The following is a 26,767-nucleotide window of genomic DNA, read 5'->3' as shown; positions in this document are numbered from 1 at the left end:
TCATATTTCACCTATTGAATGAAAAATATGCATATACAGCTAATTCCTAAAATGGGTAACAAATACCTCTTTTTGGATTATTGTCCCAATGAACAATTATTTCCAAAGTAATTAATGAAGAAATACATTAACTACTAACTCATAACACTACCTTGAAACTTTCCATCTCATTAATGACCATCAATATGGATTCCATCGGTGTTTGTCCACCACTAATACCTTGAAATTTGTTACTCACTTCTGAACAAATTCCATGGAAAAGTTTGGAGAAACATAGGTTCCGCATAGTAGTTATCACCATTTCTGAGGTTCTCATCATGTTTAACATATACTGTAGGCTTCCTAAAAAAAAAGCTTCTGTGTTGTTTAGATAGACAGTTTTCTCTCTGACTGCTCATCACACGATATTAGATGACTTTCTAACTTCTCAACTAATTCTGCAATTCCCCAAAGTTCTGTTTTTTTCATCCCCTATTTTTCTTCTGTATATTAATTCCTTCCACTTTCTTCCATTGGCTGGAAGAAATATATTTCACCACCCAGTATGATAAATCCTGCTCTTTGTAAACAGCTACAACTTCTCAAATATCCACCACCAGTTCCTTAAATTCTGATCTTGGGTAATTGTCTAGTCCTGGAAATGAAAACTAAGTTAATCTTCTGAAATTCAACCCTGTCTTATTTCTCACAAAAAAAAAAAAAAAAAAACGTCTACTGCTTCTTATCTCTTCGGTACAATTAAATTTCTAGACAATATTACTTATCTTCATTGGGAATAATCCAGACTTTATCTTTTCTTAGCAAAAGCATTTTAAAATATTGCTTCCTTTGCATCAGAAAAACTAGGTTTTTCTCTTTTGCTTTTGGTGTTACTTTTCTTCTAAGCAGCTATTGACTTCATTAAAATTTTCACACACTTAGAGTGGGTCCAGGTGTTCTGCCCAAAGTGTGCATTATGGTCTTAGTTGCCAATGCTCCATAAAACAGCAATTAATCTGTCCAAAGTGTGGAAGAAACTATGTAGGCATTCGTTTTAGAACTGTTTTTTTATGCACTAAATCTGTAGAACTGAGCTGAAATGTGTGTCCAGCATTCTCTAAATTATTTAACTGTTTTATTGATTTATATACTAATTGATTGTTTTATTGATGTTATTATCCAAGTTTATAAATTTAAGCTTATTAGAATTGTTATCCTATTTATTTTATTAGAAGTTCTATTCATAATTGGAATTCATATAGTTAAGTATTCTTTTTATGAAATCATAAAAAGAACACTCAAATACTTAAGAACATCTACATATAAGTTATGCCCTTCAGTACACATTTCAGAATTCTCAGTGAAAATTTAAAGATTTAAATTGGTCATTTTTGTAGTGACCTTTTTTTGTGCTTCAGTCTCCCTCACACAATTTTTCTTTCCTCCTCACAAACAACTAATTATTACATAGCTGACAACAAAATTTAACGAATATAAGGTGAGTTAGAATTATTTTTTCAGAGGTTTCTGTATAACACTATGCAACAAATTTTTAAAAATGTCCTTTTTTTTTTCTTTTTTTTTTCATTTGTTTTATTGCAATTATGATATATTGATTTATGAATACAACCTTAAGTTTTTACTATACCTCTAGTTTTTACAGAAATCAAAAGAAAATAAAATTTTCATGTAAATAGAGTGGTCCGTCGATATCTATTATTAATTGGTTCCTTAAAAGTGCCAAGGATAAGGAAATGATCGATGTGAAGCACTAGATTTTCAAGTTGTAATGATAATAGGTTTGAGAAGTCGTAAACTTAGTCATTATACTAATATATAAATAAAGATAAATAAGCACCAATAAAGGCTAGTTTAATAATAATTTTATTGATTAAAACATACAATATGTATATTAATTTACTCCAAGTAATTCAATCGCCAGGAACTTAAAGTTCAAAATTGAGGACTGAATTTTTTTTAAAAGAGTTTTTCGTTTTGTTTATTTGAGTTTACTGCATTTAGCCTTTTTTCTTTCATTCAGGATTTCTTATAGCAATAAAGATCTTCAGAAATAACTCTCCATTGTTACATCCTTAAAAGTAATTGGAGAAGCTCTCTCTCTCTCTCTCTCTCTCTCTCTCTTCACTCAGTTGAACCATGCCTTGAGTGTTGAGCTTTTCAGCATGTGTCACCAACTTAAACATCACAAGGCTAATTCCAGACATAACCAGTTACCCAGCAATAAATCTTTTCCTGCATTCAGGCTATGACTTCCTTCAGATAATATTCATACAGTAGGAAATGACTTCATCACAGGCAATTGCTGATTAATAATAATTCAAATTTTTTTTCTCTGCATTCTTGACACTGAAGGATTTCAAAGATTTGGTTCTTTTCTCCATCATTTTCCTCCAAGTCTTAAGTGAATGGGATCATATTGGTATTGCTCGAGATTAGTAGTCACATTCAAGTTCATAAACTATAAGCTTGATTTCATATTAAGGGAAAGAAGATGGACATCATCCCATCACAAATTCATCTCATCAAGGTTTTTTTGGTGATCTGGAGCAAGTCATTATTGCTGAAGTATATCATTATTTCTGTGCAGAACTGATAAAATTCTTGCAACAAGCCCCTGGTAATCCAAACTTCCTTGTTTGGGTGACTTTCAAAGTGCTCGGATTCACAAGGTGGTAAAAAAATGTCAGTTTCATCATGAAATCCCAAAAAGCATTTGCCTTCAAGAAAATTTTACCTGTAGTATTTTTCATCCACCTTTAGATTGTGATAAAAACTGAATTCACATTAACTCCCTTAGCTTGCTGGTCAGAAATCCAAATCACTAATAAATTTTCCATTTTCAATAAAAAAATTTTCTCTGGCTCTCAAGACAGAGAAATATAATATTATAATTATAAATATATAATTGTGTCAGGCCCTGCCAATTTTCAATGTTTTATATTTTTGTTTATCAGCTACATTTGTTCTTATGATTGCAGGTGGTATTTCTTGTTCACGTTGGATAGACTGTTTCTTTATCAACTTCAAAAAAAAAAAAAAATGTGTTTCAATTTCATTTACAAAGTGTGGACTACTTTTGACTTCTTAGCTCTCTCATTTTACTTAGCAGCCAAAGGTACTAGATTTTCTGCAAAAGTAAGTAAATAACACATAAAATCAGCAGAGAACTGGTGTGAGAACCCCTCACGATGGGTGTTCCTGGTGGACTGATGCTGCTGGGTGATTGTAAGTTACATACATGATGTGTGGTACAGGCGATAACATGACAGTGGATAAGAGAACCAATAAACAGATACCAGAATAATGGTGCTAAATAGTAGACAACAGATATGAGAAATGGCAGATTGGAATTTTGATGGATATTGAAAGCCCACTGTATACTTTAATTATGCTTATTATCAAGGTTTAACTAACTTACAAAAAAAGAACACATCTCTTTACCAAAAGAATCCCCATAAATAATCTCAGAACAAAAGTTGATAGGCTAGGACACTTCAGTTCAAAATGAACTTTCAAATGTCTTTTCATTTCATCATCATTGTGATCACCTCAAACTAAACATCATATAGATTCAACCATCATAGTTGCATCTCATCTTCTCTATTATCTCCTCTCAATGCTTGAATGGCCTATGTTCTCCATTCACATCACCGATTCAGTCTATAAAAGTCCTCATGTGAATGCAAATAGTGTAGCTTTAGGAATATTCTGCATCCTAGTCTTCATACTGTTCAATCAAATGTTCAAATAGCTCTTTATAGTTTCACTTTTATTGTTATCTATAAACCCATGCAGTGCAAGCCTAAATGCCTGCCAGGTATTCTTTTCAACAGCATTCATTTTATTTTCTGACTAATTAGATCCCAACGTCACTTAACTCATGGTCTTATAAATATGCCACCTTTCACCTGAAACACTTTTGGGAACTTTAAGCATCTTTGCTGAAAGACATCAATTTGAGTAGCCACAACTTTGATAAATTACTTTACCTGTTATATTTTAATGTGAAGTGGTATCAACAGGATCTTGTCTATCTGAGCCAGAACATGTGTACCTTCATTGTGTTTACCAGGCTTTAATTCCTGTCTGACAGGTCATTCTCTTCTGATATACTGCTGGCCTATTGCTGTGTTCTTCCAAAGACAGAAAAAGCAAGTGTGATTAGTGAAACCTCCTTTCAACCCAAGGAAAATTCTCAACGTGTTGAAATCCCCACAGATTTCATGTCCCATTTGTAACTTTCATAGTTAATATTTTTCAAATGTCCCAAAATTTTTAGTTTTTCTTTTATGAACCAAAGGAGCTATAGCAATCAGTGGAAATTTATTCCTCTTATGAAACAAAACAGCCTTCACATCTCTCATTGAGCTGTTGATGAACAGATGCCACTCTGCCTGGTTGTGATCAGTGCCATCTTCTTCACAAAGACCATTCCAATCTGAGTAGTAGGAAAAAGAATGAGCAATTACATAGACAGATGCAAACCTGAGATGCCATTCTTTTCATGTGGGTAGCTGTCTTATATCCAGGATCTGGTAAATTCCACTCTTATGAGATGCCATGAGTTTGCAGTGGATTCAGTGAGAGCTAAATCACTGAATAGAAAATATTGAAAATTTGCTTGAATATTTTTGAGATTACAGTCATCATTCTATTCATCATATGTGCCATCCACCTTTGAAGACTCTTTTAAGGAAGGTGGACTGAGAACTGGTAAGTCTTTACCATGTGGCACTGTGGCAAAAGAGGATGGTATACTTGGATACATAACATTTCTTCAGTCTTTAACTCTCTTTTATATTGAAATGGCCACATACGAAAGCAGCAGTCATCATAGTGGTCAGTGGGCCCCCTCTCCAACTTTGAAGAAACATAAAAGGTATAAACCTCCCATCATGTGGTGGCCATCTTTCTGACATTGATCACCAGCAGTGCCGGATTAAGGCACGGGCTAGCAGGACCCTTGCCCGGGACACCATTCTTAAAGGGGTAGCAAATTTTGCAAATCATGAAAAAAATATATATATATCCTTAGTAAAGGGCACCGAAAAATCTTTCTGTCTGGGGCACAAAATACCTTGGTACGGCACTGATCAGTAGCTGCGAAAACAGAAGTGAGGCACCCATGACCTGTCTCGATCACTTTAGGATTTCAAAAATGTACTTCATATGAACAGAAGAACTTAGCACCAACAAAAATCTTGAGCTTGATATGTTTAGAATAATATAATAACTATATAAATCATTGTAATTCATTTGCAAATGAAAGTATTTGTGTAGCATATATAGCAATCTTCAATAGTCAAGGCATGATTCCTTTCAAATATCATGAGTACAGCAAAACCAATGCTAAAATTGTAGCTAGTGCAGCTGATTATGAACATAAATTTTTGTTACTTAATGCTATCAAACATTAATAACACTTAGTTCTAATCATTGAGAAATCTCAGAGAAAGGCTTAGAGTCAACTGATCATAAGAACAAGAGAAAGAGAAAGTATTCATATGTAACATATAACGGAAATTTTTTTTTATTCCATTATATGTTAATTTTTTGCCTTGTTTGGAATAATACACAATGAAGAAATTCACGACAGAATTATAATCAGTTTTTACTGTTCCAATCTTTCACATAATTTCAAACTGGTTTGCTTTCCAAATCAGCACTAATAACACCCTAACACAGGGCTTACCGTTATTTTATATTATATTTCATCAGTTTCATTCTCTATCCATATATACTAATGACTTCCATGAGCAACCAGTTGAATCATTTTTCTTACAAATTTTAACACTGAGACTTTCTATAAAAGATGCAGAATTATACTGCAAATTCTCAGCTAAACTGAATTTCCAGCATTAACAATTGCATTTATTTATGCAGGAAAGTGGCTGTTAGTATTATCTGGAGTTTCACATTGTTTAATTCGATAATAAAGAGTTGAAACATATCTTTCTAAGAACTATGCACAGATCCAGTATCTGCATAATGACTTCTTCCCTTTCCTTTTGGTATTTTCTTTAGCGATTTTTTCTCTATCTCTCATTTAGCCCAAGGAATCCACACACCTGTGCTTCTTTTACTGCTAGTGCCGATCTTCACATTGTCTACAACAGGTAAGAACATTCCAAATACTCCCTTTTCTTGCCCTACTCCTCAAAAATATAACTGTGTTTTGTTTACTTCTTACTCAGAAAAGTACATATTTAGGAATCCCTTTACTACAACACATGCACTTTTGAAATGTTAGAATGCCATTCAAGAAAGCAAAACTAGATGAAATTATTGGTCATTTCCATAGCTAGTTGGGTGAAATGAGGCTTCCTTTAGTATGTACTGCATTTGTGTGTACTAGTTGACTAATCTTATATTAGTGGCTACTAAATTGCACTGCCTTCTCTATTACTTACTAACTATGGGTTACCATTGACTTGTTTCTAAAACACAGCTCTAGAAAATGTGAGGGGTGTAAAGTTTCAATAAACTTTATATTGCAGAATGCTGCATATCATATAAAAAAAAACCCATTTATAATCAACTATGGGCCCATGGAGTTCCTAACTTTGTCATAACTGCTTATAAATAAACCAACATAATAGCTAGCCAATAAACCAACATAATAGCTAACAATCCCCAGGGACTCACATCCGGCGAGTATGAGCTTGGTACACCCAGGGTCCTGAGCTGTATATCATCTTTTTTCTCTTTCTTGGTGATTCCCTTCTCTCTCTCTCTCTCTCTCTCTCTCTCTCTCTCTCTCTCAGGGTAATTTTTTTTTGGCTGGTGCAGCATAAGCCTCAGGCTTCCTTGCACCATATGGCCAATAATAATAATAATATTCAAAAAAAAACATGTACCATCCTTTTTTGGTGACAGCATAGAGACTTGATCTCACAGTATACATTACAGTATCTGCATACATTGCCACAGGATCACAGCTATGGGTTTCATGACAGAAGAAAAATTATTTTTTCTTTACTTAACTCTCTATCTCACAGTCATTTGACCTATCTTTTAGCTTTCATGAGCTGTGTGACCTTTTACGAAAATGTATGAATAAAACAGAAAAATTTTATTTCATTTAGGTTTCAACACATTGTATGAAATATGAATATATAGATATCCAGTTGAATTTGGTGTAAGGTCTCAGAGGAAGTGCAAATAAATATTTTCTTTCCATTGCACAAAAAAAAAAAAAAAACCCTGCATGTTAAAAGAATTATTGCTGAATTTCGTCTTCCCCCCTATTTTACAGAATGAAAATCTTCCCTTTCAGTGAGGACTGGATTTGACACTGATGTACAGTATTTTATATGTACATACTTGTTGCAAAATAATTAATAATCCAGATTCATTAACTGCTGTTTATGAATATGGCTAATTATATTTTAATTATTTTATATGCTTGATTATGGTTTTGAACTGTTATATGTAGAACCACATTTACACTAAAATGGTGTAATGGAAACTTTTTATGTATGAACAGAGATGAAAAAAAAATCACCAAGTTAGTTTAAACATTTTAACCCTTGACCACTAATGAATGATTTTAAGAACAAACATCATACACCATGGCAATTCCCTCTAAAAGTTCCCTGTCATCAAAAATTGTGACAAAGAGGAAAGGACTCAGGACAGAGCCTCTTTGATCAGTCATTTCACAAACATCCCTTACACCAGTAACTGCATCCTCATACATACCTTGAATAATTTGGATATAGCTTCAAGGTGCTAACTTTCTCCATAACACTCCTAATAACACCTCTCATGGAGGCCTATCATGAGCAATTTTGAGGTCAGTAAAAACCAAGTATATGTCCTTTCACTTCTCTCTCCACCTTTTCCATCAATTGTCTCATTCAAAATATTGGTTCCATGGTTGACCTGCCCAGCATTAAACCCTACTGGTTCTTTGAGATATTTACCTCATCCCTCAGTCTATGCTGAATGATCTGTTCCCATATCTTCATAGTATGGCACATCAATTTGATTTCCCAGTAATTTGTGCAGTTTTGGATATATCCATTATTTTTATTCATTGGAATGAGAAAGCATCACCTTCATACACCTGCCATTCTTCCCTCACTAATTTTATTAAAGAATTCCATGAACCATTTGATTCTTGCATGTTGCAATAGATTTAAAACCTCCCCTAGTACTCCATCTGATCCTACAGTCTTACAGTATTTCATTTTAGACAAAGCCACTTCTTTCTCTCCTGCTCAGGTACAGTATCTATCAGTCTTATATTCTGTTCTGTGATTTCTATTGGTTCTTAGGAATCCTCATTTATATAAAATCCTCCTCCCTTTCCAAAACTTGCCCATTGTCATCCTTAATAACCGTATACATCCTCAAAGTCCTGTTTTATGCTCCCTTACATTTGGTAGATGTGCCATCTGGCAAAGGCAGAGTTTAAAAATGTGTGTGTGTGTGTGTGTGTGTGTGTGTGTGTGTGTGTGTGTGTGTGTGTGTGTGTGTGTGTGTGTGTGTGTGTGTTAAGCACTAAAACTACAAGGCATCAGTATACTGCACCTGTAAATTGCATGCATCCTGTGGTATCCTGTTTGTTTAGCCAAAAGTTCTGAATTCCTAGGAAAAATACTGCTCTCACTTGATACCAACTTGACCACACAGTGAAAAAGCCCATAAACGTTCCTCAGGTCATTGAGAGAATTCGACCCAGTCCTTTTCCACATGACATAAGAGGATAAGGATTATAACTACGGGCTTGCCAGTCAATAGATATCTTTTTCTCCTTCCTAGTTTTTAACCAAATGTACAATTCATTATATACTTCAAATTTTGCCTTGCTCACAGTTCTTTTGGCCTTCTTCCTAACACCCTTATATGCTTCCCAATCTTTCTCTTCTCTAGTTATCTCTCTCTTTTAAAAGCCACTTTCCCCAGAATTACTTCCTAAACCTCCTGATTCATTCCACCATCACATCTCTTTTGGGTTATAAAAACTCTCCTTCATTTCCTCTACGACTTCTTTTGTACACTACCTTTTTAGTTCATTCATCCATTCCCATACCTTGCTCTCACCTTTTGTAATACCTCTTTTGTAAAAGTTGCCTTCCTTTAACACTCATATCCAAAACCGATGATATATGCTGTTATTTAAATTTATATTTTATGGGGGATAGTATTTTTTCCATATGCCCCTTTGTAAACATCCAAAACTGATTCCCAGGGTCCTGAGCTGGATATCATCATTCTACTTTTTCTTGGTGATTCCCTTCTACTTCTCTCTCTCTCTCTCTCTAGTAGTTTGAAGTGCTGCTTTACTTTTTCATTTTATCTCTTGTGTATTTCACTATGTATAAAAACAAGCTGATCCAATTCTACTACATTCATCATAACCTACATAACCCTACAGATGTTTTCTATATGACTTAGGAGTCTTATATAAAGTATGTAGTTGAGAGTTTGCCTTTTGAACATCTCCATAACACTTTGTAATAACTGCTCAGAGATAGTCTTAAACAGAGCTCTAACTGAAGAGGGCTTAAGAATACTATGCTATATTGCCAGTCTCAAGCAGAAGGAGTAAGGTTTGCCTTTAGAGTTATTCCTCAATTTTCAGCCCATACAGCATGCAAATCAGCCCATGAACACGCACACGTTCAGACATATTGCATAGGTACAATATGGCCACAGCACCAAAGAACTATCAACAACATTGGATTTTTTTTTTTTTTTTTTAATGAAGAAACCTGTTATCTAACATTTGTGCATTCTATTCTCCCACTTGCCTATAATGCATTATATCATTTTACCTCTACTCTCCCTCTTCCCCCTTGGATTATATAATTTGTGAAAGTCCCCTTATTATAGAACAGGAGCCAGTCAATCACAATGGACAGAAACAAAAATATAATTTTCAGGAGGACACAAATGCCAGAATCATTAATTAATTTCCTGATTTAGCTTTTAAGTTTACTTGCCCATTATATAAAAGATGAAGGGCAATCTTCCACATACATGTAGGTAACATATGTGTGAGAGAGAGAGAGAGAAAACAACTCTACAGGAATAAATGTAAAACTATTTATTAAATTGCAGGAATTGCTCTTCAAAGTAAACAGGCTGATGGTGGTGGTTTTTTTTTTTTTTTTTTTGGCTTAATGCTGTATAAGCTTGCTTCCTGTAATCATTTGCCACTACTAATACTAATACCAAACAGAAATACAGTTAAAATAAAGATACACCAGACTTAGAGGGTTTTAAAAAAAGAAGAATGGTATGGGGCATATTAAGTAGATTTAGTAAAGATACTTTACCATGTAAAATATTTAATTAGTTTACTAGAATGAGAAGACAATTATTACAATAGAACCCAAACAGTTCCAACAACCCAATAAATTGACTAAATAATTTCTGCGTTGAAATATATACTATCAAGTTCAGGGGCTAAGCCTTTGGGACTACAAAGGTTCAGGGGCCTCCCCCTCACAGTCAGGCTTGATAACCCAGCTGACACTGAGGAAAGAAAGTCCAGAATGATGTGAGTGTCAGTGGGTTTTCTGGATACTGTTTGTTTCACTAGATATTGTTTGTTTGCCATATGTGTGTTGGAGCAAAAACTGGGCAATACAGTAGACATGCAGGAAGAAACAGTTTTGGGTTAAGAACTGCACACATGAATTTAGTATTACTAGTGGCAAATGATGTAAGAAAGCAAGCTTATACAGCACCAGCAAAAAAAAAAAAAAAATTCGCACATCGCCTGTCCATCGCAGAGTTGGGAGAAACCCCAGGAGTCACATTACAGGTAACACAATCACCTGTCCATCCCCTACAATAGTTTATCTAGTTCTTCCTTAAATTTATTTAAACTGCCCACTTCCACAACAACCAGATATTCCAACAATCAACTACCTGCTGGCTGAAGGCAAACTTCTACACATCTATTCTGCAACCATCCTTCCTCAGTTTGAATTTAAACCCCTTCATGTGCATAGTCTGAGCAATAGGAAAAATATCATCAGCACTGAGCTTGCTCAGTCCATTCAAAGTCTTAAACACCTCAATCAGATCACCACAGGTGCCTAGTCTTCAGTCACTGCAGTTTGCAGAACTGAAACCTTTCTTGATGAGAGCACACCTTTGTTCCTCTCACCAATCTCATCATTCTCTGCACCCATACCAGCAGATCTACATCCATCCTAAATTGAGGCCTCCAAATCTGTGTGCAGTACTCAGTATGTGGCCTCACCATTGTGTTGTACAATAGGATAATCGTCACCTTATCTCTGCTGGCATAGTTTCTGTACATCATTGAAAAAAAAACCATAAGCAGTCCTGGCAGCCTGTCTACTGTTCAGAGAATTTCATATCTGATTGCACAGTTATTTCCAGGTTATTTTTATTTTCCACTATCCTGAATGTAGTATCACACAGTTGGTACACTAATCTGGAATTAAAGGTAAAAAGGTAAACTGCAGCCATTATCAACCCACTGCAGGATGGAAGTCTCCTCAACAATTCATGTTGAGGGAAATAGACCATAATCTGCCACGCTGGTCCAGTGCAGGTTGGCAGATCGACCGTATTTAGCAGTCAGAGGCTTGAACCCCGATCTACTCAAGGAGCGTGTGCTACTGCACTCCCGCTCCTGACCACTCGGATATGGAGGCCTTACTGCTACCCAAAAGCAGTACCTTGCATTTGTCAATGTTAAACTTCAACTGCCATTTCTAATCCCATCTGCCTAATTTTTTTTGTTTTTTCGCAGTAGCTTACCATGATTACTCTCATTAACCACCCTACCAACCTTTGTATCATCTGCAGACTTAGACATTAAGCTTCATATACCTTCTATACCTTCATATAGAATTTGTTCCTTTTGAAGAGATTGATTTTTTTTAGAAGTTTAGTATATGTATAAATAATGAATTTTACTATTTGTTTATTTTATCAATAACAACAGATATGTGAAATACATGTTGAATTTCAATTTTAATAAAATCTAGGAGAAAATAAGTATATTGCAGAAATGTTGACCGCACACTATGATGTGTGGTTTGTGTTGCTATTTGTTTACTTTATTAAGTCAAAGAAGATCCATGAAATATGTGATGCATTTAAATTTTTATTAAAATCCAGGGGAAAATAATTGAAATATTACAAAATGTTAAGTAAATATTTACTGGGATATTATTGTTATTATTATTATTATTATTATTATTATCAAGTCTGAGACTTATGCTGCACCAGCCAAAAAAAAAAATTTCCGAGTTACCTTGAGAGATAGAGAGAGAGAGAATTAGAAGCCAAGCCCATACTCACCAGATATGAGCCAATGGGGTTAAGTGAAAACAGTTCCTTTTATATATTATTAGTTAATTAATTAATAACTAATAGGTAACACGTTAATTACTTCTTTACAGGCACCTCCATAGCCAGGTGGGTAGGAGCAGCAGTGCGTTGCACACGCTTCTTGATTAGACCAGGGTTCAAGCCCATGCCCACCAAATACGGAGGATGCGGAAAGGTCAGGGAATGACCACTGCATATTCCCGGAGCAATATGGCCTTAGTTGCTAATGCTTCTAAAACTCAAATAACAAACAACAAACTTCTTTACATGTTTACTTATGTTAATCAAAGAAAATAAAAATTTAATTAAATCAAAGAAAAAATTTGAATATGCCTGAAATTTAATGCACAGCATAAATTACTTAATTTTTTTTCATAATACTACAATACTACTACTAATAGTAGTATTGTAGTAATTTCACAAAAAGTTACATATTTTATATAACTGTGCTCATGGCTTATAAAATAGTTTCCAGCATCATTTGGAATTTCTTTGAATGTAAGGAAGTAATAATACATATAAAAATGTTCTTTTCTATACTCTAGCACAACCACCAGGTCAGAGGAGTTTACAGTAAACCATGAATACAGTCTTTACAGGTTTGGCCCACAGTCCACTCAAAGAGCATGTGCTACTGCACCTCACCACTAATCACTTGTCTATGTCAGGCCTATTAGTCTTAACAGTTCCCAAGCATGCACCCATAACCATAAGTGTAATAATATTTTAGGGCAGAAAGCCTCAACCTATGACATATAACTAGTGCATTTGCATCATTACTATGTAGTTCGGCCACCTCCATAGCCAGGTGGTCAGGAGCAGCAGTGCGTAGCACACACTTCTTGATTAGACTGGGGTTCAAGCCCATGACCACCAAATACGGAGGATGCGGAAAGGTCAGGGAATGACCACCACATAACCCCAGAGCAATATGGCCTTAGTTGCTAATGCTCCTAAAAACCAAATAAACAAACAATGTAGTTCAATTTTTTACGGAAACCAAAGTTTGTACATTGTCATCATTATTGTACCATCTCACATTGTGAAATCCTTCACAATGAGTCACTCTCTGTATACTCAAATAAGTAACACTTCCCCATTAGAGAAGACTGTAAGGAAGATTGAATTTTGCCATGATGTCAATCATAACCTCAAAAGACATCAATCATACTGCATGATGGAAGAGATGGGGGAGTTTACCAGAGCTTTGCTCTGGAGACTAAACATGAGTTCCACCACGTGAAGCCTCCAATAAGCAAAGTGGTGGTACTACACCAGTTTATGAAAGTCATGTACCCCTAGTATTGCCTGGTAACACAGAGGGATGGCATTTCTCCATGTGGTGTGGGTGCCACAATTCGACCCCTGCTTACATTGGTTGGCACCTGGGTGGTCACCCACAGTGTGCTTAGGTGCCATATTTTGCACATGGGAGTTATTCCCTGGGTTACTAACAGTCCTAACATCATCAAGATGCAAGCAGAGGATTTGGCTGTCACAGACCAACCAGACTTGGCCAAAATTATGTCCACTTGACTTGAGTGTCACCCGAATATCAGTTCCATCAGCATTTTAGACTCCCAGGTTACAAGCAAAGCTTGGCATATCTGAGAGAATGTCTGCAACACTCTCGAGTATATTATGAACAGTTAATCAAAAAGCTTTTTAATAGTAATTAGAAAATTAATTAATATATATATATAATTAATTAATGTGTATATATATTTTTTTTTATTGAAACTCATATCTAAATGAAACTATCTTTTCTTCTCTCTGTTGTTTTACTTTAAGGTAGCCATCATGGCCCACCTCTGCCTCCAGATCGACTTCCAGCTGGACACAATTCCCAAGGAATCAGTTACAAGCCTTCCAGTTTAGCATCTGATGGGTATGTGTGTAATTCTTTAAACTCACCACAGGTATTATTTCTTTTCACTAGTGCAGGGATCTTCAGGAATGGATTAAGGTTTAGAGCAGCTTAAGGCTAGAATTAGCCTGTTATCTTAATATATTTGTGTATATATATTAACAAGAGAAAGTATGCATAGTGCATCAAAAGTCAAAGTATGTTTATTTTAATATTCTGGAAAATTTCAGCCTCATTGCATGAAGGCAATTTTTTGGCAAATTTCTGAAAAAATTTCAAACATAACACATGAATAATTTGGAAAATTCTTCAGTTATTGCCATTTGTATATTCTCTGTGACCTGATAATCTAAAATAGATATTGTCTGGAATAGGCACAGTGTTTTAAATAGTCCCACAGAAGAAAAATACTGGAAAGGGAAGGAGGGAGGGAATGGTTGATTTCTGTCTTCAGAATAAAAGAAATATTTTTATGTTTCATTTATATTGTTGAAGAAGGAAATCTAAATATCCTCTACTATGGTTCCAGGCGGGAAGCAGATCATCATGAAGTGGACCCAGAGTTTACCTGTATGGACCTGAGATAAAGCTGCTGATTCAAGGAGCCTGTGTTGCATGGGTAACCCCCATTCTTTATCCTTCATCAAAAAGAGGATTACTCATGCTTAGTCTGGGCGCCTCCGTAGCCAGGTGGGAAGGAGCAGCAGTGCGTAGCACACGCTTCTTGATTAGACCGGGGTTCGAGCCCGTCACCACCAAATACGGAGGATGCGGAAAGGTCAGGGAATGACCACCGCATATCTCGGAGCAATATGGCCTTAGTTGCTAATGCTCCTAAAAACCAAATAACAAACAACAAATAACAACATGCTTAGTCCCTTCCTTTAGAAGTAGGAGATACCATACTAATGGAAATAGGCCTATCCAGCTGCGTGCGTGCGTGCGTGCGTGTGTGTGTGTTGATCCTGGTTAGCTTTGTTTGTAATAACCTTCTTTTTTTACTCATAATAATCAAGATAGTTGCCACATTAGGAAGCAAACACTAAGAGTCAGGACTCACTACATAGGATCTAAAAAATTACATGAAATCTTCAGAAGCTCTTGACTCCCACCATGTCTGGATCATAGGAACACAGTTTACTAGATTCAATTGGTAATGTGAAAAAAGTTATATAGGGCAGTCATATTGTAAACTAGAATATAAAATAGAATAAATGAATGTAAACTAGAATAAAAGAACATAGCAGGAACAATGGTTGGGGAACATGGAGGGTAGGTAGTGACAATGTGTTCTACAGCATCAAAGAAAATTACCAGTTCCTCATCTGAAACCCCATCATTTGGGCCACATGGACCTCACAGAATATAAGAAATTGTAAGGAGGCATTTAACATCCAGGAAACTTTCAGCAAAAATATAAGCAGGAACAAGGCCCAAATATCATTATCATAAATGATTATCACTCTGGGTGATAACAATTTTCTCCAGCTTCCTTTGGAGAGCCAAGTCTGGTTCCCCTCCCTCCCAAACTGCAGTCAACCACAGAAATAATTCACCCTCCATATGACTGCACATATGGATACATAACAATCCACCAGGTGATCTGAAAACTAGCATACTGCTACAGAAAATCTTCAAACATCTCACACAGACCACCAGTGCCTACTAACTGCACCATGTCCAGAAGGTCTGCCAGGTAAAAGCAGATGAATCGAACCACATCCGCCAACTTCACAAGCAGGCATATAAAGAAGACAGAGAGCCAGCCAGTGAGAGGAAACAGATACTATTACAAGGTGTTCACATTCCCCATAGTACTACTAGGCATTCACAATCTCTCTTTTTCACACAGGAACAACCTTTGTTCTTACTTTTATAGCAGGAATGTATTAGTCACGTAATCCATGAATCTAAAAATTTGTTAGGTTTAATTTTTTTTAATCTCAGAAGACACACACAGGTGTATCATAACATATCTTTTAATGTTATTGGCAGTTCTCTTTAAGATTTACTTCAAAATTAAACAGCCGCCAGAGTGAAATTTGTGATTGGGTCACTTTCACAGTAGCAAGTAAATTCCTCATCAGTCACAAGGGTTATCCTAAAAGTAATGCAAACTGTGCATATGATGCTCACTCCATATGCCTGCATGACTGGCATTTATCAGAATAATAATTTGAAGTTTAACCTCAACATTAGAGCCTTTTAAAAATGTATGGTGATAGTGCTTCATATCAAAGAACTTTTATCAAAACTGAAACTTTATTTAAAGGACCATCAACACAAATTTATGAATTGTTGTGGGAAGTGTATGGTGAGTCAACAGTAGCTCATAGCACATTTTCGCATTTGTCTCAAAGGTTTTGTCAAGGTCAGACCAGAGCTGAAGACAAGAAACTCGCAGGTAGACCGCGAATGTCTATGGATAACATAATGGCAGTCATTATTACCACTATTTTGGAGAAAGACAGATATGTGACCTGTGAAGAAATAACTAATGAATCTGGAATACTGAAATCACCTGTTCGCCAAATTTTAATTGTGTTAAAAAAACAAAAGGTCACCACCCAATGGTCCCACATTTCTTGTTAGATGAACAACAGGCAAAGTTTAAAGAAATTGCAACGCAGCTATTCACACATTATGAACAAGAAGATGAAGAGTTATTTTTTTAAAAGTTATAAATAAGTTATAAATTTATTTTTTATGCCCAAATTTTTTCAATAACAAAACAATTAATGAGAGAGATCAAATATCAAACCAATAATGAAATAAAATTAAATTAAATATTTTATCTAATTTTATTAAATAAATAAGTGCAGATACAACAAGGAAAATTGACCAACAGCTAACAAGATAATCTGCATCTGGAATAAAACACAATAATGCCAAGAAATCGCAAAGCCTTTGAGAACAAGTTAATGCATCTAAAAGTCCTGTTGGAAATGGAAAAGTCAGACAGTGCAGTCACTTAGCAGTAAGAAAATCAGCTATCGAACTTACCAATACCTCATATGTAGAAATAAAAGTTAATTAAAAGGAGAAACTTAAGAGATATTCATATCTATATGTCGGGTATTGCCTCACTATTTGTTAAAATTAGCAAGCCCAGTGTCCGATTTTCTCATTGCCAAGTGTGCATGGTGTTATCTGATTCTCAACAGCATTAGAGCTTTAGGAAGTGATAACTAAATTTGAACCAGCCTTAATATATGCCGTATGTACCTATGGGACACCTTAGTTGCCCTTGTGCCAATAAACCCCCATTAAAACCAACCAACCCATGGGACAGTAGTCAAACTTTCTTCTGCAGTAACTGCACTTTTCATTTATTTTATATTTTATTTAATACCTCAATGGATACACAAAGGAAGAAAGCAAATTTGCAGCTAGAAAATCTTGAGAGTCTCTCAAGGGAATATCCTGCATATATTATGCAAAGGTATTTATATTTCTCTACGTTATTTCATTTCATTTTAAATGCAAGTATCTCCCTGAGTTTTGGGTCAAATTTTCCTATGCGGTTTGTGCATTTCTCACTTTTCTTTACTGTAAGAGCTCTTTGCCTAAAAACAAACAGGAATTGTCAAATGAAAACTTGAAGTCTGAATATTTGCATTCAACAAATCAATAAAATTACACTGAATAAATGACTACTTCTCTCAGTTTGAATGGCACAGGAAACATACTGCTTTGAGAAGGAAAACTTTTATTGCAGAATTTTACTCTGCAGGTTGTTAATAAAATATAAAACTTATGAACCAAAAAAAAAAAGACATTTGTTGATGTTTGCATAAATTATTTTTGAATTTTTGGTTATTTTTAGGCACTCTCCAGAAGACAGTGAAAGTGAGGAAACCACATACACTTTTGGCAGGGAAATATCTGGCTCGTATCTTGACAGTCACGAGATGTCAGAGGCCGAGTGTGATAGAGATCATCGTGAAATATGTGAAAAAGGTAACTAATTTATATTTGAATAATTAATATTTATTTATCAAATATAGATTTACGGAATATGCAATAATAATTATCATCTTTTAGGAGCATTTTTAAGTAGTGTGTTAGAAACTAAATGTTGTTATCTATTTATTTGTTGTTCCATATGTGCTAGATTGATCAGAATGTTTGGTGGAGCTTTTAATTCTTAAACACATAGCAGTAACTAGAAGATTGTAAGTGGAGCTTACAAAGACATCTTCTGAGCATGCGTCTGTAACCGGAACAAATACGAAGGATGCGGAAAGGTCAGGGAATGACCACCGCATATCCACGGAGCAATATGGCCTTAGTTGCTAATGCTCCTAAAAAAAAAAAAAAAAAAAAAACCAAACCAAACCTGAGCATGCACACACCAAGTTTTAGCTTGTTACACAGTCTGGCATGGAAAGCTGCTTTGAATGAACACTTTTTTTTTTTTTTCATTTGTTGAGTATAGTTAAAATTAAGAAATCTGAACAACATACAAACATTAAATTTTGTTGTAAACTTGGGAGTTCAGCATTGGGAAACACATGAAATGCTTATTGGTGATGCTATGATATAAAAAAAAAAGTTTTCAAGTATTTTTGAAGGTTTTCTAATTTGTGACAGCAATTTTTCACTTGAAGATGAAACAAAAAGGGATTCACCACCAACATCTCAAGTTTGTTCCATACATTCTCACTTGAGATCAAATATAAAATATATAGCATTGAGTCTCCTCAAGCTGATATTCCACTTTTTAACAATGAGATTGTGTCATCAGAATTCATTGTATGAGTTGCCAATGTTTATGCAGCCTGCTACCAAAGAAGTTTCAAAATGGTTGAGAGATGCATTTCTTCATAAACAACCCAAAAAAATCACAGAATGGTTGGCACCTTCCACAACAATGCAAAGCATCACATATATTAGTCAGCATCAAACATTTTTGAAGAATGTAAACATTCCTATTATGTGACCCACCTTATTATTATTATTATTATTATTAAAAAACGTTTTCTCCTTTATGGGATTTTTTCCACCCCATGACGGGTACTGGTGACAAGTATATGGCGTGGTTGGTTGTGACTAGTTATTATTATTATTATTATTACTGTTGGTCAAGGAACTCTCTTACTATCCATGGATGTTCAGAATCATGGCATTCTGAAAAGTTCCATGAAAATGTTCTCTGGTGGCCTATTGCTGCTAGATTCTCACGAAGGTCCTTTGGTGCCATGCTGGTGGTAAACACGGTGATCAGGATGGTCATTACTTGTTCCCTATGCCATATTTCTTTGAATTTCTGTCTTAGGTTTGAGTACTTCCTGATCTCTTCATCATAGGATTTCTGGTGGTTGCTGGTGTTGGACACTGCTGTGTTGAACAGATAGGTAGCCTTTTCCTTCTTGTCAATAAGGGTTATGTCTGATCTGCTGTGTGGGATCATCTTGTCCATTATTATAGCATGGTCCTGGTATAGTTTCTGAGTAAAGGTCTCTAGTATGGCCCAAGATGCATACTTGTAATACAGTAAACTTTCTTTGTTCAGCTGGTATTTTTACACTTGCTTCTGACGTATTATCCTGTCCACCTGGTCATGTCTGTGAGTATACTTCATCTGAGTGATCACCTTCCATCCTGCAGTGATGTGTTGGATTGTTTCTGGGGCCAGGCGGCATCGTCAATCATCTGCTACGGTGGCATCATCTGCTACTCCAGGGTCCTTAGCAATGTATTTCCTATAGTCCCTGATGTTGATTACCTGGTCATGGATGACATGCATGAATCCTTCAGTCTCATGGCAAAGCTTTCCGTTCATGAGTTAAGCATTGGAAGCCATCTTATCTATGTAGTCTTGATGGAGATCATTGTAGTTTGCCATGGAGTGTCTTCTTCACCCATATTTTTGTCTTTGTTTCTTCTGTTTTGTGATTGTACTTGTTAACAACACTCACAAAACAGAAGAGTGGTTTCCTTGTTAGGGTGTGCCATTTGTCTGTCTTCCCTATGGCTTTATTGATTGGTGTTGTGTTTTCCTGAGTGTAATCCCTCAGGTTCTTAATTGCCTTCTCTTGTTCGATGAAATCATTCAATCCCCTCCCTCATTCTTCACAGGCCATGGTCAGTCTCTCGATGGTTGACTTCAGGTGGTGTTGGCAGCTCTTGGTCATCATCATCCCAGTTGATCTCATAATCTCCTCCAGTTCAGTGTTGATCCAATCTATGATCCCAAAGAAGTACCTTAGTACTGGGATTGCATAAGTGTTTACAACTGTGACCATGTTCCCACCATTCAGCTTCGATTTTAATAGGCTCCTCCGTCTCTGTTAGCATTTCTCAGCCATGCAGGCCTTGATCTCCTTGTGTTCTAACTGGTGGGCCTGCATCATCCCCAACAGATATTTGTAGGTCTCTCCTTCAGTCATGATTTCAAACTCTTCAGCTGGTAGTTTCATCCGACTGGATGTCCTTGATGCAATCCCTGGGCCTTGCATTTGTCTAGACCAAACTGCATTCTGATGTCAGTGCTGAACTCTTCGATGATCTGGAGTAGCTGTTGGAGTTGATTCTCAGTTGTGGTATAGAGTTTGATATCATCCATGTACATCAGGTGAGAGAAGATGTACAGGTTCTTCCTGCCTTATTTTAGGGTATGTCCTTTCTTGTTGTTATTGACCATGGTGGACAGTGGGTTGAGTGCTAGACAGAACCGTAGTAAGCTCAGGGCACCTCTCTCGAAGATTCCTCATCCAATGGGGATCAGTCTAGTCATGATTTTCTCGACCTTGATGGTGGTAGTACTCAATTTCACCATGGTTGCTTCTAGGAAGTCTGTCAGTGTCGGGTCGACTTTGTAGACCTTCGGTGTCTCTATCAACCATCTATGGGGCACGGAGTTGAAGGCCTTTCAGTAGTTGAGGTATGTCATGTATAGGTTGCGGTGCTTCTTATAGGCTTACTCAGTAACTCAGTAAATGTCCAATTGCCCTTTACATCCTTTATTTATCTGCTTAGATCTCTTCTGCTGCTCAGCCATGATGATCTAGCTCTCCAAGTTGTCTGATACCTTCTTAGTTATGCACCTGTGGCAAAAGTGAAGACTGGGCACACATTCTATATGAATGTATAATATATGACATCCCCAGAACAGAGCTAATAGCACAGATTGTTCCCCTTCCCAGGGGAGAAGAACATCTGTTCATCATAGAAGAGCAAAATTATAAAGCTCTTACATCTTTCACACAGAAAGTATTTGAAATGCGCAGAGCAATCCAAAGAATGGCAATTCAGCCTCCCAGCAATTAAACAATAATCAATAGTAAAATTGCCCAAGTTTCCCACCATGCCCAGACGATGACTTAAAAACTGTTAGGATAGCAGTATTTTTCACCCTGATAGAAACATGACATAACAGAACTCCCCAGGACTACCCTGCCATGTGTAGGAACCTGGGGCCCCACACCAAATAAGTAACCATGTAGGGGAGGGAGATGTACAGGCAGCCAGGGAAGTAGATTAACTGAAAAATATCAGTAAGCTAGTAGCAAGGGGATGCAATGTAGAATGAAAGAAGAATGAATGAATGAAAATGAAAGATAGAATGAATAGACTGGGCACTGAGTGAACTAGGAATTATGGTAAAAGGGAATAAATGGCAGTTTTGGTGAAAGAAAGCGTGACCTAGCATGAGGGAAAGAGGGAGTGAATGGGAATGAGTGGAAGAGCAAATGTAATTGGCCGAAAGAATACAAAGTTAAAAATAACTTACATTACTTTATATATACTGTACTAACAAACATTTACTAACCACATAAACACTATCACTGCATTCTCCCCTGGCCTGCAAAAAAAAAAAAAACTTGCGGCTAGGCCTGCACCACAACTGAAGAATAACAGTAAGTTGAGGTGCCCAGAGAGTGCAGTGCAGAAAGTAAGAGTCGAATAAATGAAATGAGAGCTAGAAGAATGAATAAAAGTGTAAGCATGTGAGAATAAGAACACAAACCATAAATGCTACAGTTAAGTACACACTAACCCTAGTTTTAATTAGTATTTAAATTTACACTACACATCATTGCATGTCAATGATGTGTAGTGTAACAATTTTGCATAAATATTATCCTGGTGTGTGAGAAAAAGATGAATGAGTTGAGTGAAAAAGATAAAAAATAATAAAAAACTTGGAAAAAAAATTATAAAATAAGAAAAAAGTATTAAAAAAATTAAATAAATAAAAAAAAAAGAGTTCAAGTAGAGTGAGAATGCAGATTATGAATGAAGTAAATGTGTGTCTCTCCCACCCCCTTGCTTGGTGGGTTCCCCACTGCCAGCTAACATATCCCACCTGCGCATTGGGATGGGCAGCTTGACCTTCATACCGGATTCAACACTGCTTTGACATGACACCGACGAAGACATTCCGCAGCTTTGCTGCCAACACGCCATTGGTGATCTGAACTGGGTACTCTAATCTGGTTCCCTTTAAAACCCCATCCCCAGGCAGGGGAGGGAGGAGATGGATCTCTGTCTCCTCTCCTCCCTGCCTACCCCCCCATACTTTGCCTGGTGGGGCTCGTCTCCACTGACCTATTTAGGGGATGCCTACTCTATCGTCCCTATTCTTCTATCTGTTCCCCCCAGTCTTCAGTCTCCCCCCCTCACTAAATTGACCGAGTACACCATTAACAATGCCGCCAAATTCTAATCGACGTCTAAATTCTACCGGTTTCGTGTAAATCTCTAAGACAACTAACATCATTAGCTTTTATCTAGTGTATAGCCTCACATGTCTAAATTTAATAACATCAAAATTTTGCTTAACCTATTAGGCCTTTAACACATCTCTTTAGCATTCAACCCCAACCAGTGATTTCCTAATAGCAATCCCATTAAGCATTAATGTCAAACGCATAATTTTTTTTTTTTTTTTTATAGGTCCTAGCCACTGAAATCCCAGGAAACTAGGTGGCAGGACCTGCCAGAGCAATTTGTTGTGATACTGGATACACCCGGCTAGCCTCCACGTGGCAAGGTATGGGCAACGTCGGGCCTTACTAGGGGGTGCCTCCGTAGCCAGGTGGGCAGGAGCAGCAGTGCGTAGCGCACGCTTCTTGATTAGACCGGGGTTCGAGCCCGTGACCACCAAATACGGAGGATGCGGAAAGGTCAGGGAATGACCACCGCATATCCCCGGAGCAATATGGCCTTAGTTGCTAATGCTCCTAAAAAACCAAATAACAATAACAGCCTTACTAGGGGCCTGGCGGCCAATAAGCCAGACAAACAATGGGCACAACATATCACACTGCACAGACATGGACCACACACTTTCAAGTCTCTGGCTTAACAGTGTACTGTCCTCGATACAGCAAAACACATGCGGAGATGGGAGAAATGCCAGGTGCCGTCTGACACGAACATACCTTATACCTTATTGGTTTGTACTTTGCTGGGTTTGTTGTGTCTTTATTCCTGGCCTTAGATCCTGTGAGTCAAAGCCCTGGGATTGTGTAAAGGTGCCTTATTATCTGGGTGAACTGCTTTGCTATGTGCCTGTGTATGTGTGTGTGTGTGTGTGTGCAGCTAAACTTCTTTTATCAGTAGTTGTGGATGTTATCTATTCCTGGGGTTACCAGTTGTGGGACATACTGATACTTCTGTTGTACTTCTTCCTCCCGAATCTCCAATTCTGTCATCTCATTTCTTGTATATGCTTGGTTTTCTTCCTTTCTAGATTTATCCAGGAGCTACAGCTGTTATGGCTAACTTTGCTGCTCAACAAGTTACCCCAGAGCTCATAGGCATGCACAGCCTAAAACAAGAAGGGGGGGCAACCACATTTTGGGCCTCCAATAAAAAATAAAATATTTTATTTTTAAATAAATATATTTTTATAAATACAATTTTGCATAAATATTAAAACTTTTATTTATTTAAAAAATAAATGTATATAATAATTTATTTAAAAAACATATACATTATAATAGTTTGTAACTAATAAATATTCAACCTTTTTAGGTTTACAATGTTTTTAGGTCTATTTATTTATTTATTATAATAATATTCTACATTCAAAATGAGCAAAAGACGATGAATTCATCAATTACTTCTTCTACAGTGACTGCAGCAGTTAAATCCTGTCCACGTATGAAAGCAATAAGTAGTTCAACCGTTCTTGAGTCATGACATTTCTTAATTTTGTTTTTATATGACTCATTTTGGAATAAGTTCGTCCAGGAGCGCAACTTGTAACACCTAAAACCTGAAAGTCGTATGTCACTTTTGTGAATTTTGGATATAATTTATATCGATCAGCATCATTAAGCCACTTGCTCCAGGTTAAAAGATTTTTTCAGTTTAGATGATTAGTGGCTTTTAACAATGATATTTCTGTCTGTAAATCCGTCAAAGATAGTTGAAAACAGTCGCATAGTATTTCCATATATTCAGATGTAAGATTTAATTCAAGGAGATTCCCCATAGCTTTGATTACTACGATTATTTCTTGATTAAATCTGCTCTCTACAGCATTCATTAGGGTATCAAGAAGTGGGTAATAAAAATCTATTCGTAAATCTTCTTCTAAATTTTCAAAGTGATGTTGAGTATTTCCATTTCTGAGGGCCCCTTCAAAATTTCAGGGGGGCCATGGCCACCCTGTGTGCACACCTATGCCAAAGCTCCTTGATTGCCTTCTGGTTGAAGGAGTCTATTGCCTTCCTTCTCCTCTTGTCCAATTTTCCAGTTGAAGATTCTCTGGTTTCCATCAAATAACCTGTTATCTGTTTTCCTCTTGGCACTTTTCCTGTTATGTCAAAGTCTCTTGCCAAGTGCCAGGAGTTTCTGCTTGAGGGTTTCATGGTATTCTTTGATCCTCTGATTATAGGTCTCGTCTTTGCTGTGGATGTCTTTCTTGAGAATGGTCTTCACTTTTTTAATCAGCTTCTTGTTTCTGCTACCCCATTGGCACTGGATCAGTTGGTCTATCTTCACTCTTATCTCTTCTATCTTCTGCTATACCCTTCTTTCATTCCTTGTCTTTGCATTTTGTGTTATGTTTTTCCCTGGTATCCCTTCATCCTGTTGGTTGCTACAATGGTGCATTAAATGTCTGTGCAGATGTCTAGGGTTACTTCATTGTTGTTGCAGTAAGCCAGTATTATTTGTTGATTGTGGAGGTCTGTGACTTTCACCTGGATTCTGTTGAGTCTCTGCTTTGGCATGATGTGGGTCTTTGTAAAAGTCCATTCCCTCGAATTCTGCTAGGTCTTTCATCCACACTTTTGCTATTCTGGCAACCTTGTCTGCTTCCCCTTCAGATGCTCTCTGTTGTAATTCTTGTACTTGCTGTTTTTCCTGCAGTTCCAGTTCAATTGTACCTGCAATTCATTGATTTCTGTTATTGGTTGCTCACATCCCACTTGATTTTTCCAAGATTGCAGGAGCTATCAGATTCTTTGTGACGATGGTCTGCTCTTTGCTGTTTCGTGACCTGAACAGTCGGGAACTGTTCCAACCATTTGGTGCATAGTTTCATCCTGTACATTATCACCTCTATCTCTAGCTTCGTTACTTCTTAGTATGCTTATATGATGAACATATTCTTTTCGATGCTCCACTTCATGCATTGGTTTCTTTTTTCTTGAGTGTTCACAAGAGCATGCTGGAAGCATATTCAGTTGGTTGGGCAGTCTTGCCCTTCAACTGTGGTATCCTTATGGGAGGCAGTGTCACATCCTCCACTATCGTCCACAGGAGACTGTCTCCAGTTTTTTGAACCAACTCTCTGCCTAAGGCCTGAGCACGACTGTTATGAGTGACTTTATCCTGAGCCACACTCAATTCAGTACGTTCAATATTTCTACTTCTCATCTTTATCCTGTTATGGAAGTGAACCTTTTTAGCTTTGGCTTTTGCATCCAGTGGTGAGTAGTAGTTATTGGGAGCAACACCAGAAGATGCCACTCTCCGCCTCAACTGTCACTTCAACCCTGGGAGAGGTAGGCCTGATGAAGTGACTTTAGTGATTTTTTTCCCCATGATTTTTTTTTAAATTTATTTTCCTTTTGAGATTTATTTGAGATTTGAACCTGGGTCCATGATATTGTTGGTCTGAGGTGGTAGATGATTCTCATCAACCGGTGAAATACCACCACTTTGCTTATTGGAGGCTTGAAGTGGTGAAACCCATGTTTAGTCTCTAGAGCAAAGTTTCCAGCATCCCCCCCCCCCCATACTTCTCCTTCAACCCATGCACGGTACTAAGTACTATAGGTTTTGATACCTTTCATGTTTGGGGTTTTCATAAAAAAAAATAAAATAAAATAACCACTGGGCTAATCATGCTCTTTATTATTATTATTATTGCTGCAAATGATACCAGAAAGCAAGCTTATACAGTATCAGCCAAAAAAAAGCCTACAATTCCCATTTAACCAGTCCATCTCCTCTAACAACTTATCTAGGTCTTCCTAGAATTTATTCAAACTACCCACCTGTACAACACCGGATCAGATTTTGTTCCAATAATCAACCACCTTCTGGCTGAAGGCAAATTTATGCACATCCAACCTACAACATCTTTCCTCAATTTGAAGTTATGTCCACTCA

General features: G+C 36.7%; 1 protein-coding gene across 1 annotated transcript in view; it reads left to right on the top strand.

Annotated features, from left to right (window-relative positions):
- The window catches only part of LOC150084394 (cell adhesion molecule Dscam1-like), a 687,198-nt gene that overhangs the window by 646,445 nt on the left and 13,986 nt on the right, over positions 1-26,767 (top strand). The window contains 3 exon segments of the mRNA XM_090376030.1: positions 6,051-6,116; positions 14,116-14,212; positions 18,018-18,151. Of these exon segments, the coding sequence (XP_090232156.1) occupies positions 6,051-6,116; positions 14,116-14,212; positions 18,018-18,151 (297 nt within the window).

Source organism: Mastigoproctus giganteus, chromosome 6, assembly GCF_048544385.1.
Source record: "Mastigoproctus giganteus isolate SK-2022 chromosome 6, ASM4854438v1, whole genome shotgun sequence".
Lineage (NCBI taxonomy): Eukaryota > Metazoa > Arthropoda > Arachnida > Uropygi > Thelyphonidae > Mastigoproctus > Mastigoproctus giganteus.
The sequence above is the reverse complement of the archived record's forward strand: the minus strand, read 5'-3'. Positions and strand labels throughout refer to the sequence as shown.